Raw genomic sequence first — 15,559 nt, forward strand, 5'->3', positions numbered from 1 at the left:
TGGGGGTGATAGAGGAGTGGACTAGGGTGTCTGAGGGAGTGGTCCCTACAGAATGCTGAAAGGGGAAGGGAGGGGAAGATGCGTTTGGTGGTGGGATCACTTTGGCGGAAATGGCGGAGGATGATCCGTTGAATGTGGAGGCTGGTGGGGTGAAAGGTGAGGACAAGGGGGAACCCTATCGTGGGTTCCGGGAGGGAGGGGCAGGGGTGAGGGCAGAAGTGCGGGAGATAGAATGGACACGGTTGAGGGCCGTGTCAACCACGGTAGAGGGGAATCCTCGGTTGAGGAAAAAGGAAGACATGTCGGAAGCACTGGTGTGGAAGGTGGCATCGTCGGAGCAGATGAGACGGAGAAACTGGGAGAATGGAATAGAGTCCTTACAGGAGGCGGGGTGGGAGGAAGTGTAGTCCAGGTAGTTGTGGGAGTCCGTGGGCTTGTAGTGAGTATTGGTTAATAACCTATCCCCAGAGATGGAGACGGAGAAGTCAGGGAAGGGAAGAGTCAGAGATGGACCATGTGAAGGTGAGGGAAGGGTGGAAATTGGAGGCAAAGTGAAGGAAATTGTCTAGTTCAGGGCAAGAGCAGGAAACGGCACTGATAGTCATCAATGTATCGGAAAAAGAGGTGAGGGAGGGGACCCGAGTAGGACTGGAACAAGAGTGTTCCACATATCCCACGAAAAGGCAGGCATAGCTAGGACCCATGCGGGTACCCATAGCAACACCTTTGATTTGGAGGAAATGAGTGGAGTTAAAGGAGAAGTTGTTCAATGTGAGAACAAGTTCAGCCAGGCGGAGGAGGGTAATGGTGGATGGGGACTGGTCGGGCCTCTGTTCAAGGAAGAAGCGGAGCGCCCTCAGGCCATCCTGGTGGGGGAATGGAGGTGTAAAGGGATTGTACGTCCATGGTGAAAAGGAAGCGGTCGGGTCTATGGAGTTAGTTACTGACTCACTGACCAATGGATTTAGTTTATCAAAAACCCCTAATCATTTTGAACACTTCTGTCCGATCTCCTCTTGAACTTTGTTCTAATGAAGATTCAGTTTCTCTCGTCTTTCCTTATAACTGAAGCCTCGTCCCTGGGATAATTTTAGTAAATCTCTTCAGTATCATCAGGGCCTTGTCATTGTTCCTAAACTAGGACATAAAAACTGGGCACAGTATTCTAACTGCAGCCTAATCAATGATTTGTTGGGTTTAGCATTACCTCTATGCTTTTATACTCTGCCCCACTTATAAAACCTAGGATCCCGGATGCTTTTTTATAGGTTTATCGACTTGTCGTTAGAATTTGTGTATCTGCTCTGGTACTCCTTTTAAAGTTTTCCATTGGGTGCATGTTTCCTCATTCCTCCTCACAGAATGCATCACCTCACATTTGTCAGCATTGAATTTCATCTGACATCTATGCTCTCCAGTCACTTGCAGCCCTCATCACAGCTGGTCTCTCTCTCTCATTGCATGTTTTGATATTGTGCCCTGTATTTGTTTGTTCATAGATCTGACCAGCTTTGGGCACTTAATGTATGTTTCGATGATCACTAGCCTCAAGTGCAGGGAGCAATGTCCAATTCTAAAACTCCAAATATGTAATCTGACACACTTTCCTCCTCCCTGCATTCTTGTTATGTTGAAATCAAGACTCATTACACGTGTCCTACTCCTAACTCATTTTTTGCCTGGACCTCAAAACAGTGGAATCACTCATTGTCATGATTTTCAGATATTTGTCTTCCTGCCCCCCACCTTGTTTGCTCCTAGCTGTCAGATAATTGAAGAATGATCATCAGACTGTGACTAACTTAAAAACTACAAATCAGCTTTACTAAATAAGCAAAAATGACATTAACTCCTCTATATTTTCTCTTTAAACCAATTTTTAATAGTTTGCTGTCCTAGATTGATTGATTGGATGTCTGGGCTGAGAGTGCTGTCCTATGAAGAGAGATTGAGTAGAATTCCTATATTTGCTGGAGTTTAGAAGAATGAGGTGATCTAGTTGAAACATAATAAAATTCTTCCAAGACTTGACTGGGTAGATGCTGAGAAGCTGTTTGCCCTGGCTGGAGAGTCTAGAACTAGGGGTCAGAGTCTCCGGATAAGGGGTCAGCCATTTAGAATTGAAATGAGAAATTTCTTCACTGAGGGTTGTGAATCTTTGGACTTCTCTACCCCAGAGGGCTGTGGATGTGCAGTCAATGAGTATATTCAAGACTGAGAGCAATAGATATTTGGATAATAAGGGAATCAAGGGATTTGGGGATCGGGTGGGAAAGTGGAGTTGAGGTCAATGATCAGCCATGATCTTATTGAATGGCGGAGCAGGCTCAAAGGGCTGTATAGCCTACTCCTATTTCTTATGCTCTTTCCCTAATTCATGCCTCTTGATCTTCTCTAGTAATCTCCTATGTGGTAGCGTTAGAAATGGAGCACCTCAACCCTGTCCATTGATTTGAAAAAAATAAGAATTCAGTCACTTGCCTGTTATCGGGGATTTATTTTTCCAGTAGCGCTTTCACCAGTGACTGAGCACCACATTCTTCATGTGGGAGAGGCAGTGTACTCATTTATCCTGCCGTGTCAGATGATCTAGTTTCTTTTGTGTAAATACCAGTATATAAACAATCACTACCAAATATCTTGTCCTGGCCATGTGTGTCCTACCTTTCTCTGCATATAATCCAGATGGAGAAATCAATATGCTGGTGTTGGTAATAGAAGTGCAGTTGTGCTGTGTAAAGTGATCTGAAGGCCAGAACTAATTATGATCCTTCAGATGCTGCTTCTAATTCATTATATGTTTACTTATTAGATTATAGATAAACAACAGAAGAAAATGGAGCGGCTCACCTCACAAATACAGGTAAGGAGACTTCAAAAACACAACCACCTGAAACAAAGTAAATGACACTCCCCTCCACTTGAAGAGCTGCATTCAGTTCCAGCCCAGAATGATAGGATGAAAGTCTCGAATCTCTGCCTTTGAATGGCCTGTGTGGTGAACGTGGGCAGTCGCAGCACAATTCCTGGTGGGTGTTGGCGCTACAGCAAAAAAACACTCTCCAGTTTGGCAGTGGCAATCTCTCTCTGGCCATTAGGATGGTTGGTGCAGGAACTGGTGTAGTAACCGGGCTGGAGATACATAGACTAACTCTAGATGGAAGGTTACTCTGCATCCTGTCATGCTTTTCCTGATGTGGAAATGCACTAGGAAAAGCAATTATATTAAAATTGAGCAGAAAAAGCAGCTGATTATTGCAGGACTGACTGTTTTTGTTGGGTGTCTTGTACCTGCTCAGAGATGAATTACTGTACATAGAATGTACAGCAGAGAAACAGGCCACTTGGCCCAGCTGGTCTAATACTGGTGTTTATGCTCAATGAGCCTCCTCCCACCCTACTTCATCACACCCAATCAGTATATCCTATTCTTTTTTCCCTCATGTACTTATCTAGCTTCCCCTTAAATGGAGTTTACTTTCTACCAAATAACACTTTTGATAAAGGAACCTGTAAAACTTCAAGTTTGCAGTTGTGTTGAGCATCTCCGGGCTAGTGAGCAGGAATAATCAACGTTCCAGACCTGACGGCTATCCAGTGACCACTGCGGTCAATGAGTGTGTGGGTGTCTTGTGAGGACAAGATTGGGCTTGGCTATGATGCCACCATGGTGGAATAGTCTGTCAACACTCACGATTTAAGGTGAAGTCATGAAGTTCTGCTAGCCACCGTGGAACTGTTCACCAGTCAGTCAGTGCTTCGAGGAGAGGAGGGAACAGTTGGAGTGATGGTGAAGATCGTTAAAATATTTTAATTTCTATCTCCCTCTATCCTGATCTGTAGGCCCTGGACGAACGTGTGGCACAGGAAGAAGGAACAAGCCAGGGTCTTCGAGAGGAGCTATCTGGGAAGGAGAACAGATCACAGTTACTGAGAAAGGCCATGAAAGAGGTGAGAACTGAAGGAGCTAATGGCTGCTTTCAGATCCCTTAAGACACGCCCTAGTGCTGCCAGTTCCCAAACTCACTAAAACAGGCTGTTGGAATGACCCATGTTTAGCCGGTCTTCTATGCTGCTAGGTCTTGGCAAGTCTGAACATTTGGCTTGTGGCTGTCCGAACAAAAGCCATGCTTTGTGAATCAGCAGTTAACACGGATCCTGCGCAGTGTAAAAGCAGCTATTGAGTATTGACTATGAAAGAGAATCTGAGTGTTGGGGAGTATTGAATGATGATCTCTGGGACACAAACGGTTACACACCCCCAATCAATATGATTCAGATAAATTCCTTTGTATGTGGTCAAATGGTTTAGTCGTTCATCCTTGACCATTCTGATCCATAATTGTGACTTTGGAACTGGTCATGAAAGAATTACTAACAGTTGAGTGTTTCATCCACCCAGAGAGGGGAAGAAATTGTTGGCATTCGATTCACGGCACCTGTTAGACATTCACCAGCGTGCCTTACTGTTGCCTGTGGACTCCGCCCTGGGCCACACTGGCACCTTGGCTGAACAAGGGGTTGAGATATTGGGGGAAGCGAGAACAGGAATGAGCAACTCCTGCAAGAACTTGATCCTCGATCTGCACGTGTACACCCATATCATGCATGCACGCTCCTATTTAACAGCAGGTCCAGAATCAACTAGCTGCTCTCCATTTTCTAAAGGGTGCATGGTGCAGCCTGCAGGTAGTTTATATGACCCAACTGTAGCTCTACACTAATTGTGGCTGGTTTTAAAGCAGTCATTATGTTCAGTCCCAGTTTAATATTTTGGTTTTAATTTGTATTTTTATTTTCTCCATGCACTGCTCACTGTTGCCCAAGTAACCTGCTCCCAGATCTATAATCAGCCTTTAGAAGTCACCTGGATAGCGCACTCCCACCTTTGCTCTCTTCCAATGCCTTCCATAATTGCACAGCTGCAAACCAGAGGTCGCAATGGAGGCAGCTGTGGGTGTAGAACCACACCCTCCGTGGTGCAGTCTGCTGCACGCTGCTGCCTTCAGGTAACAACAACTCTGTTCAAAGCTACACATACTTTGATGTCGGGAAGAGTCCATACTCTTGAGTTAATGTACACAGCTGGAAATTAGCCAGTTTTGCATTGGTGTCTGATGGTCCACAGATGGCAGGTATGTAACCTGTCCAAGCTCATTGTGACTGAATATGGAGTTTGTGTTTCCCTGATTATTGGTGTAAATCTGCTCTGTGGAAACTCATGTCTGACTGGAATACTGTGCCACGTGACCATGCATGAGGCCCAGCTGCCTCCTGCTCTACCTGAAGGTGCTGAGGCAAGCTCCTCCTGTGATGGGCAGTCACGGGTTGGAGGGGACCATTGACCTGCTCTTGCAATCCTGTGACTCTGTGCAGAGCCCTTCAGACGGGTCACCCGTCTGCTATTTTGGGTGAAAAGGTGTCTGGTGTGCCAAGAAAAGAACCAGCATCAAACCAAGAATAATGTAGCCCCAAAAAGAAATGCCAGAAAAACCTGCGGCACAAAGTGGGTTTGTCAGGTGGTCTAAAAATGAAGGGAGGGTTGTTGCTCCCTGAGGTAGTGCCTCAAGTGCCCCAAAATAAGCCTCTGCCCCAACCTTGGAGCATTTCCTCATACTGCAACTTGGCGTCCCTGCTACCTGGGGGGGGGGGGGGGGGCCCTCCGTTCTGATCTGTATATTTTGGCCATTTTCAATTTTTGCCCTAATGAGATTGGTGCTTTCAGGAGGGGGCAGGGAGCAAGTTGGAAAATAATTTAGCAACAATTTTACAGTGCACAGTTGTATGAAACAATTAGAGCAAGTACATAGTTTCCGCTCAGATTAGAGAACCGTTTTAAAAAGAAAATTAGATGCATAATTATGTTGCTCTGTATTCCAGCTTTCTGCCCAGAATCAGGAGCTGATTGAAAGGAACTTGACGCTTCAGGAGCAGTTGGGACAGTTGGACCAGAGCAAGCAGCTACCGACCGAGAGCATGCAGCTATCGGAGAGGCTGCATCGAGAGCTGGCCAGGAGTCTGTACGATCTACAGGCAATCTGCAACATCCTCACGCAGAGAGCCCAAGGCAAAGACCCCAACCTCTCCCTGCTGCTCGGGATCCAGCGTAAGTACCTAGTGTGTCACCGCGCTGTCTTGTAACAATCCATTCCTGATTACAGCAGGTCAGCATCCAAAAGAGTATGGGTAGAGTATCGTAGTGTTGTTCTCTGGGTTACTAATCCAGTGACAATGAGTTCAAATCACACCGTGGCAGTTTTTAGAATTTTTTTTTTAAAATCTAAGTTAAAAAGCCGGCATCAGTAAAAGTAACCATGAAGCTGTCGGATTGTCGTTTAAAAACCCAACTGGTTCACTGATTTCCTTACTCTGTCTGGCTGATATGTGACTCCAGTCCTACACTAATATGGTTGACTCATAATTGCCCTCTGAAGTAACCCAGTGAGCCACTCTGCAATCAGGGCAGCTTAGGATGGGCAATAAATGCTGGCATTGCTGTTCCCACATCCTGAGAACGTATAATAAAATAACAAGACAGGCTATCATTTTAGATGGGACCAGCTGACTGAGATGCATCCCATCTGACACATTATTGTGCCCTTTCTGTCTCCGGTGCTGTGCCTTATATTACAGGTTACCAACATTTCTGATTTGCACAGCACCTGTTTTCATGCTAAAATGGATTTAAATGCTCCCCTGTTTGCTCAGTGGATGCAGTGCATGTTTGATACTGAGCCATAGGATGGGATTGGGGTTGGCATTGATTTTATCCCGTCTCGCCCTCCCATGGTCAGATATCCTAATGACGCTACTGTTCGGCAGGAGCATAGAATGGTCACTTGGGGACGGTAGTGGTGGGGTTCTGGTCCTGTTGCGCTGCCTTAGCCTCAGCGTAAGTCGGTGCCTTCAGGAAAGGAGGGAGAAGAGATTTAAAATTACATTTCCCAATGGTTATAATCTAGTTTTAGTGAATAAGCAGTCAGCAGGTTTGTTCCTCATTTCAGGTAAATTATATGTTTGGTTGGCATAACAACCACAGAAAAGCTGCGTCCCTTTTATTGAATGTAATGAACCCCTTGTCTGTCTGGAGGGTGTTTATTTTGTAGTTGGTGTGATGTATCTGTCTCCAGTCCCTGGGTTAGATCAGCCGGTGAGGTATTGAGCCTATTGCATCTGTCACTGTTCTCCCTTGGTGACTGAAAAACAGATTAGACCTGTGGGATGTCCTCCCTCACCGTACCATTCCTTCTCTATATTATAGTGCACCTCTGGCAGGCTGAGGAGTTTCTACTGAGAGCAGAACAAAAACAGGTAGATATTGGGGAAGAGGTAAATTAAAGGAAAGAACAGCTGAAGACACCAAATAGATTTGTTCACATCACAAACTGAAGTCAAATGGGAAGAGAAATAGTGGAAGGTTTTCATGGATCTGAGGCCTCAATTTCTGCTCCACTCGCTCACTCCGTGCACGCACACTCGGGCTCATATACGCTTGCGCGCGCATTCTCGCGCGCGCACACGTGCATGGATACATTGGCAAAATACTGTGGATGCTGGAAATCTGAAATAACAGCAGAAAACGCTGGAAAAACTCAGCAGGCCAGGCAGCATCCGTGGAGAAAGAAAGTGTTAATATTTCAGGTCTGGGGCCCTTCATCAGAACTGGAAAAAGCTGGAGATGTAACCGATATTAAGCAGGTGCAGAGACAGGGGCGGGGAGGAAGGAATTGAAGGAACATACTGCTTTTGTAAGAGGCGGGAAAGATAAAATGTTGCAAATGGGAATGGCAAAATCATACAGCATGAAAAATGGGGGCAGGGGTTAAAGTTTGAAATTGTTGAACTCAAATGAGTCCAGAAGGCTGTAAAGTGCCTAATCAAAAGATGAGGTGCTGTTCCTCACTTACGTTGAGCTACATAAAATATAGAAACGTAGAAGATAGGAGCAGGAGTAGGCCATTCGGCCCCTCGAGCCTGCTCCGCCATTCAATGCGATCATGGCTGATCATCCAAATTCAGTACCCTGTCCCTGCTTTCTCCCCATACCCCTTGATCCCTTTAGCCTTTAAAAATATATCCAACTCCTTCTTGAATATATTTAATGTATTGGCCTCTACTGCCTTCTGTGGTAGAGAATTCCACAAGTTCACCACTGGGTGAAGAAATTCCTCCTCATTTCTGTCCTAAATGGCCTACCCCTTATCCTTAGACTGTGACCCATGGTTCTGGACTCCCCGACCATCTGGAACATCCTTCCTGCATCTAGTCTGTCCAGTCCTGTCAGAATTTTATAAGTTTCGATGAGATCCCCTCTCATTCTTCTAAACTCCAGCGAGTATAAGCCCAATCGACCCAATCTCTCCTCATACGTCATTCCTGCCATCCCAGGTATCAGCCTGGTGAATCTTCGCTGAACTCCCTCCATGGCAAGAACATCCTTCCTCATAAGGCGACCAAAACTGCACACAATACTCAAGGTGTGGCCTCACCAAGGCCCTGTACAACTGCAGCAAGACATCCTTGTTCCTGTACTCAAACCCTCTCGCTACGAAGGCCAACATACCATTTGCCGCCTTACCCGCCTGCTGCACCTACATGCTTACCTTCAGCGACTGGTGCACAAGGACACCCAGGTCTCGTTGCACTCCCCCTTCTCCCAATCTGTTGCCGTTCAGATAATCTGCCTTCCTGTTTTTGCCACCAAAGTGGATAACCTCACATTTATCCACATTATACTGCATCTGCCCAATCACCCAACCTGTCCAAATCATCCTGGAATATCTCGGCATCCTCCTCACAGCACACACGCCCACCCAGCTTTGTGTCGTCTGCAAATTTGGAGATATTACATCTAGTTCCCTTGTCTAGATCATTAATATATATTGTGAATAGCTGGGGTCCAAGGACTGATCCCTGCGGTACCCCACTAGTCACTGCTTGCCACTCTGAAAAAGAGCAGTTTATTCCAACTCTTTGCTTTCTGTCTGCCAACCAGTTCTCTATTCAAGTCAATACCTTGCCCCCAATCCCATGTGCCTTAACTTTACACGCTAATCTCTTATGCGGGACCTTATCGAAAGCCTTCTGAAAGTCCAAATACACCACATCCACTGGTTCTCCCTTACCTATTTTACCAGTTACATCCTCAAAATTCCAGTAAATTAGTCAAGCACGATTTACCTTTTGTAAATCCATGTTGACTGTCTGATCCTGTCACTGTTTTCCAAGTGCTCTGCTATTACATCTTTTATAATGGACTCCAGCATTTTCCCCACTACTGATGTCAGGCTTACTGGTGTGTAATTCCCCGCTTTCTCTCTACCACCTTTTTTTGAATAGTCGGGTAACATTAGCTACCCTCCAATCCATGGGTACTGTTCCAGATTCCATCGAATGTTGGAAGATGATCAGCAATGCATCTACTATTTCTAGGGCCACTTCCTTAAGTACCCTAGGATGTAGATTATCAGGCCCTGGTAATTTATCGGCCTTCAATCCCATCAATTTCCCTAACGCCATTTCCCTACAAATACTGATTTCTTTCAGTTCCTCCCTTTCATCAGACCCTGTGTTCCCTGCCATCTATGGGAGGTTATTTGTGTCCTCCTCTGTGAAGACAGACCCAAAATATGTATTTAATTGGTCTGCCATTTCTTTGTTCCCCATTATAAATTCCCCTGATTCTGACTGCAAGGGACCTACGCTTGACCTCACCAATCTTTTTCTCTTCACATATCTATAAAAGCTTTTACAGGCAGTTTTTATGTTCCCTGCAAGCTTACTCTCATTCTATTTTCCCTTTCTTAATTAATCCCTTTGTTGAATCCTAAACTGCTCCCAATCCTCAGGTTTGCTGCTTTTTCTGGCCAATTTATATGTCTTCTCCTTGGATCTTATGCTATTCCTAATTTCCCTTGTTAGCCACGGTTGAGTCACCTTTTTTGTTTTATTTTTATGCCAAACTGGGATGAACAAATTCTGTAGTTCATCCATGCGATCTTTGAATGTTTGCCATTGCCTATCCACTGTCAACCCTTTGAGTGACATTCCCCAATCAATCCTACCCAACTCGCGCCTCAGACCATCATAGTTTCCTTTATTTAAATTTAGGACCCTAGTCTCTGAGTCAACTACTTCATTCTCCATCTTAATGAAGAATTCGATCATATTATGATCGCTTCGACCCAAGGGGTCTCGTACAACAAGATTGCTAATTAATCCTTTCTCGTTACATAATACCCAGTCTAAGATGGCCTGATCTCTGGTTGGTTTCTCGACATATTGGTCCAGGAAACATCCCGTAAACACTCCAGGAATAATTCCTCCACAGTATTGTTACTAATTTGGTTAGCCCAATCTATATGTAGATTAAAGTCACCCATGATGACTGCTGTGCCCTTATTGCACGCTTCTCTAATTTCCCTTTTAATGCCATCCCCAACCTCTGCATTACTGTTTGGAGGTCCATATACCACTCCCACTAACGTTTTCTACCTCTTGGTATTTCTCAGTTCTACCCATACAGATTCCACATCCTCAGAGCTAATATCCTTCCTTACAATTGTGTTAATCCCCTCTTTAACCAGCAATGCTACCCGACCTCCTTTTCCTTTTTGCCTATCTTTCCTGAATATTGAATACCCCTGGATGTTGAGTTCCCAGCATTGGCCACCCTGGAGCCATGTTTCCGTAATCCCAATCCAATCATATTCGTTTACCTCTATTTGCGCAGCTAATTCACAGAAATCACAGAAACCCCACAGTGCAAATAGAGGCCATTTCGGCCCATTGAGCCTGCACTGACACATATCCCACCCGATCCCCGTAACCCCTACACCAACACATATCCCACCCTATCCCCGTAACCCCACATATTTTAATCCCCCTAACACTAAGGGTCAATTTATCATAGCCAATCAACCTAACCTGCACATCTTTGGACTGTGGGAGGAAACCGGAGCACCCGGAGAAAACCCACGCAAACACGGGGAGAATGTCTGTGTGGAGTTTGCACAGTCACCCGAGGCCGGATTTGAACCCGGGTCCCTGGCACCTTATTACGAATGCTCCTCGCATTAAGACACAAAGCCTTCAGGCTTGTTTTTTTAACGCTCTTAGACCTATTAGAATTATTATTTACTGTGGCCATGTTTGATTTAAACCGTTGAATTCTCTGACTGCCACTTTTGTTTTTCTCCTTCCTATCTTTTGCTTTTATCCTTGTTTCCCTTTCCTGCTCAGGTTCCCAACCCCCTGCCATTTTAGTTTAAACCCTCCCCCAGAACACTAGCAAACACTCCCCTTAGGACATCGGTCCCGGCCCTGCCCAGGTGCAAACCTCCCGTCCAGTTTGAACTGGTCCCAGCTCCCCCAGAACCGGTTCCAATGTCCCAGGAATTTGAATCCCTCCCCCTCGCACCATTGCTCTAGCCACATATTCATCTGAAATATCCTTCTATTTTTACTGACTAGCATGTGGCACTGGTAGCAATCCTGAGATTACTACCTTTTGAGGTCCTATTTTTTAATTTACCTCCTAACTCCCTATATTCAGCTTTTAGGATCTCATCCTGTTTTTTTACCTGTATCGTTGGTACCTATACGCACCACGACAACTGGCTGTTCACCCTCCCCTTCCAAGATGTTCTGCAGCTGCTCTGAGACATCCTTGACCCTTGCACCAGGGAAGCAACACACCAACCTGGAGTCTCGTTTGCTGCCGCAGAAACGCCTATCTATTCCCCTTACAATAGAATCCCTTATTACTATAGCTCTACCCCTCTTTTTCCTCCCGTCCTGTGCAGCAGAGCCACCCCTGGTGCCAGGAAGTTGGCTGCTGCTGCCTTCCTCTGATAAGCCATCCCCCCAACAGTACTCAAAGTGGTGTATCTGTTTGAGAGGGGGATGTCCACAGGGGACCCCTGCACTACCTGCCTGTGCCTAGTACTCTGTCTGTTGGTCACCCATTCCCTTTCTGCCTGTCCAACCTTTGCCTGTGGTGTGACCAACTGATCAAACATGCTATTCACGACGTCCTCAGCATTGCGAATGGTCCAGTATGAATCCAATCGCAGCTCCAGCGCCTCAATGTGGTCTGCCAGTAGCTGCAGCTGGATACACTTCCTGCGCACACAGTTGTCAGGAACACAGGAAGTGCCCCTGAGTTCCCACATAGTGCAGGAGGAGCATACCACGGCACCGGGCTGTCCTGCCATGACTTACCCTTTAATTAATTGCAATTAAATTAAATCAAATCAATCCCACCAATTACACTACAGTTAAATGGTATATTTAAGGGCCCTGGTTATGTATGTATGGATACGTGTTAGGCTCCTTTTGAGTAGCAACCGAGATCGGAGTTCTGGCTGTTTTCCCTCCCTCCTTGGCTTGGAGCACCTATATTAGTTGCAGGATCCCTGCTACCCCAGCTGAGATTTGTTAACTGAGCACAGACAGGAGATTGAACCTGGTGTGTGGGGCTCAGTTTCAGACTCGTTTGGTTTATTTAGCTACTGAGCCATGAAGGGGTTGTGTGAAGTCTTTCAAAATCTGTTTGCCAACATCTGGATTTGGGCAAGTGCTGTTCCAATACGAGGCATGAACCAGTTAATTACAGACAGCTAATCTAACTGGAGAAATGCTTGAGGGTATTCTATAGGATGGTATAAATTAACGCAAGTGAGCAGTCTGCATGGTTTAGCAATGAGATGCCATTCTTTACAAACCTACTGGGAGACTTGAGGTAACTAAGCCACTGGGGGAGGGTAATCCAGTCGATGCAGCTCCTTGCAAGACTTAAGGTTAAGGCTCCTGGATAAGTTGGTAAATTGCTTAAATTGACTGAGAATATGCTTCGCAAAACAACAGAAGAGAGCAGTGGGACAAGTAGGAAAGGTGCTGCCTGGGAAATGCAACGTAATGTTCCACAGGACTCTGTCCTGGGAGCCCTGCTATTCAGTATTTGCATTATGTAGCAAGGTGCCTGTAGTAGTGTTACATTTGCTGATGACTGATGGAGGGTCGATGAGGGTATTGTGTTTGATGTAGTCTGTGGATTTTAGCAAGGCTTTTGATAAGACCCTGCATGGCAGACTGGTCGCGAAAATAAAAGCCCATGGGATCCGAGGCAAAGTGGCAAGTTGGATCCAAAATTGGCTCCGGCAGGAAACAAAGGGTAATGGTCGAAGGGTGTTTTTGTGACTGGAAGGCTGTTTCCAGTGGGGTTCTGCAGGGCTCAGTACTGCGTCCTTTGCTTTTTGTGGGGTATATCAATGATTTGGACTTGGATGTAGGACGTATGATTAAGAAGTCTGCAGATGATACAAAAATTGGTCGTGTGGTTGATAGTGAAGAAAGCTGCAGACTGCAGGAAGATATCAATGGATTGGTCAGGTGGGCAGAAAAGTGGAAAATGGAATTCAATCTGGAGAAGTGAGGTAATGCATTTGGGGAGGGCTAACCAGGCAAGGGAATACACTGAATGGTAGGACACTGAAGTGCAGAAGATCAGAGGGACCTTAGAGTGCATGTCCACAGATCCCTGAAGGTTGCAGGCCAGGTAGATAAGGTGGTTAAGAAGGCATATGGGATACTTGCCTTTATTAACCGAGGCATAGAATATAAGAGCAAGGAGGTTGTGCTTGAACTGTATAAAACACTAGTTAGGCCGCAGCTAGAATACTGCGTGCAGTTCTGGTCACCACATTACAGGAAGGATGTGATCGCACTAGAGGGGGTGCAGAGGAGATTTACAAGGTTGTTGCCTGGGCTGGGGAATTTTAACTGAGGAAAGATTGGATAGGCTGGGGTTGTTTTCTTTGGGTAGAGGAGGCTGAGGGGAGACCTAATCGAGGTGTATAAAATTGAGGGACCTAGATAGAGTGGATAGGAAGGACCTATTTCCTTTAGCAGAAGGGCCAATAACCAGGGGGCATAGATTTAAAGTAATTGGTCGGAGGTTTAGAGGGGATTTGAGGAAAAAAAATATCACCCAGAGGGTGGTGGGGGTCTGGAACTCACTGCCTGAAAGGGTGGTAGAAGCAGAGATCCTCATCACATTTAAAAAGTACTTGGATATGCACTTGAAGTGCCATAAACTACAAGGCTACAGACCAAGTGCTTGAAAGTGGAATTAGGCTAGATAGCTCTTTGTCATCTGGCATGGACAAGATGGGCTGAATGGCTTCCTTCTGTGATGTAAAATTCTATGATGACTGAAAGAGACTTCAATTGATTTGTGTAGATGGACTGAGATATGGCACATGGGTTTTAATGTGGATAAATATTGCATTTGCAACTAGTAACACATGAGTATAAATAACACAAGTCTATGCTAGCTGAGGCCAAAATGGATTTGGGAGTGATCATATCCTGAACACGTAGTAACAGTGTGAAGCAGTGATCAGTAAGGCAGATGAGGCACTGAGATGTAAGTGGAGGGCATTGCACCACAAGTCAGAACAAGTTCTTTTGACTGTACAGGGCAGTCCTGGACTTTGAGGATCAATTTGAGTTGCTCTACCTCCAAGGATATAAATGGATTAGAAAGGGTTCAGGGAAGAGTGACCAAGATGATTCCAGGACTTGGACTGAGTTATGGAGAAAGGTTCAAGCAACTAAACAAGATATTTAACTTGGCCAATGAGCATAAGACTAGAGGGGAGAGGATGGCTACAAAGTTCACAAGCCTTGAGGTTAAAGTTTACAATATTCCTCCCCCTTCGAGAATAGTGAACATAGGGCACAAACTCCCATAGAAGGGAGTTGGTTCAAGGCCAACTAGCACCTTTTTTAAAAGGAGCTGGATGTTGAGTGGGGGTGGGGTTAGAGAGATGTTAACAACACTGCTGCATTTGTTTTTCTGGGGAGCTGGGGTGCAGGGACTTGAGGGATCGGGGAGGTGGGGTGCAGGGACTTGAGGGATCGGGGAGGTGGGGTGCAGGGACTTGAGGGATCGGGGAGGTGGGGTGCAGGGACTTGAGGGATCGGGGAGGTGGGGTGCAGGGACTTGAGGGATCGGGGAGCTGGGGTGCAGGGACTTGAGGGATTGGGGAGCCGGGGTGCAGGGACTTGAGGGATCGGGGTGCTGGGACTTGAGGGATCGGGGAGCCGGGGTGCAAGGACTTGAGGGATCGGGGTGCAGGGACTTGAGGGATCGGGGAGCCGGGTGCAAGGACTTGAGGGATCGGGGTGCAGGGACTTGAGGGATCGGGGAGGTGGGGTGCAGGGACTTGAGGGATCGGGGAGCCGGGGTGCAGGGACTTGAGGGATCGGGGAGCCGGGTGCAAGGACTTGAGGGATCGGGGAGGTGGGGTGCAGGGACTTGAGGGATCGGGGAGCCGGGGTGCAGGGACTTGAGGGATCGGGGAGCCGGGGTGCAGGGACTTGAGGGATCGGGGAGCCGGGTGCAAGGACTTGAGGGATCGGGGAGGTGGGGTGCAGGGACTTGAGGGATCGGGGAGCCGGGGTGCTGGGACTTGAGGGATCGGGGAGCTGGGGTGCAGGGACTTGAGGGATTGGGGAGCCGGGGTGCAGGGACTTGAGGGATCGGGGAGGTGGG

At 46.5% G+C, this 15,559-nt stretch overlaps 1 protein-coding gene across 5 annotated transcripts in view; it reads left to right on the forward strand.

Moving 5' to 3' along the window:
* Positions 1 to 15,559, forward strand: part of cep85 (centrosomal protein 85) — a 66,821-nt gene that overhangs the window by 47,141 nt on the left and 4,121 nt on the right. For all 5 annotated transcript variants that reach the window (XM_085962745.1, XM_085962747.1, XM_085962744.1 and 2 more), the window contains 3 exons: positions 2,813 to 2,863; positions 3,844 to 3,951; positions 5,881 to 6,106. In XM_085962745.1, the coding sequence (XP_085818871.1) occupies positions 2,813 to 2,863; positions 3,844 to 3,951; positions 5,881 to 6,106 (385 nt within the window). The remainder of the gene's footprint in view (positions 1 to 2,812; positions 2,864 to 3,843; positions 3,952 to 5,880; positions 6,107 to 15,559) is intronic.

The sequence above is a fragment of the Somniosus microcephalus genome, chromosome 20 (genome assembly GCF_052327205.1).
Source record: "Somniosus microcephalus isolate GS21.2 chromosome 20, FLI_Smic_1.0, whole genome shotgun sequence".
In the NCBI taxonomy this organism is placed as follows: domain Eukaryota; kingdom Metazoa; phylum Chordata; class Chondrichthyes; order Squaliformes; family Somniosidae; genus Somniosus; species Somniosus microcephalus.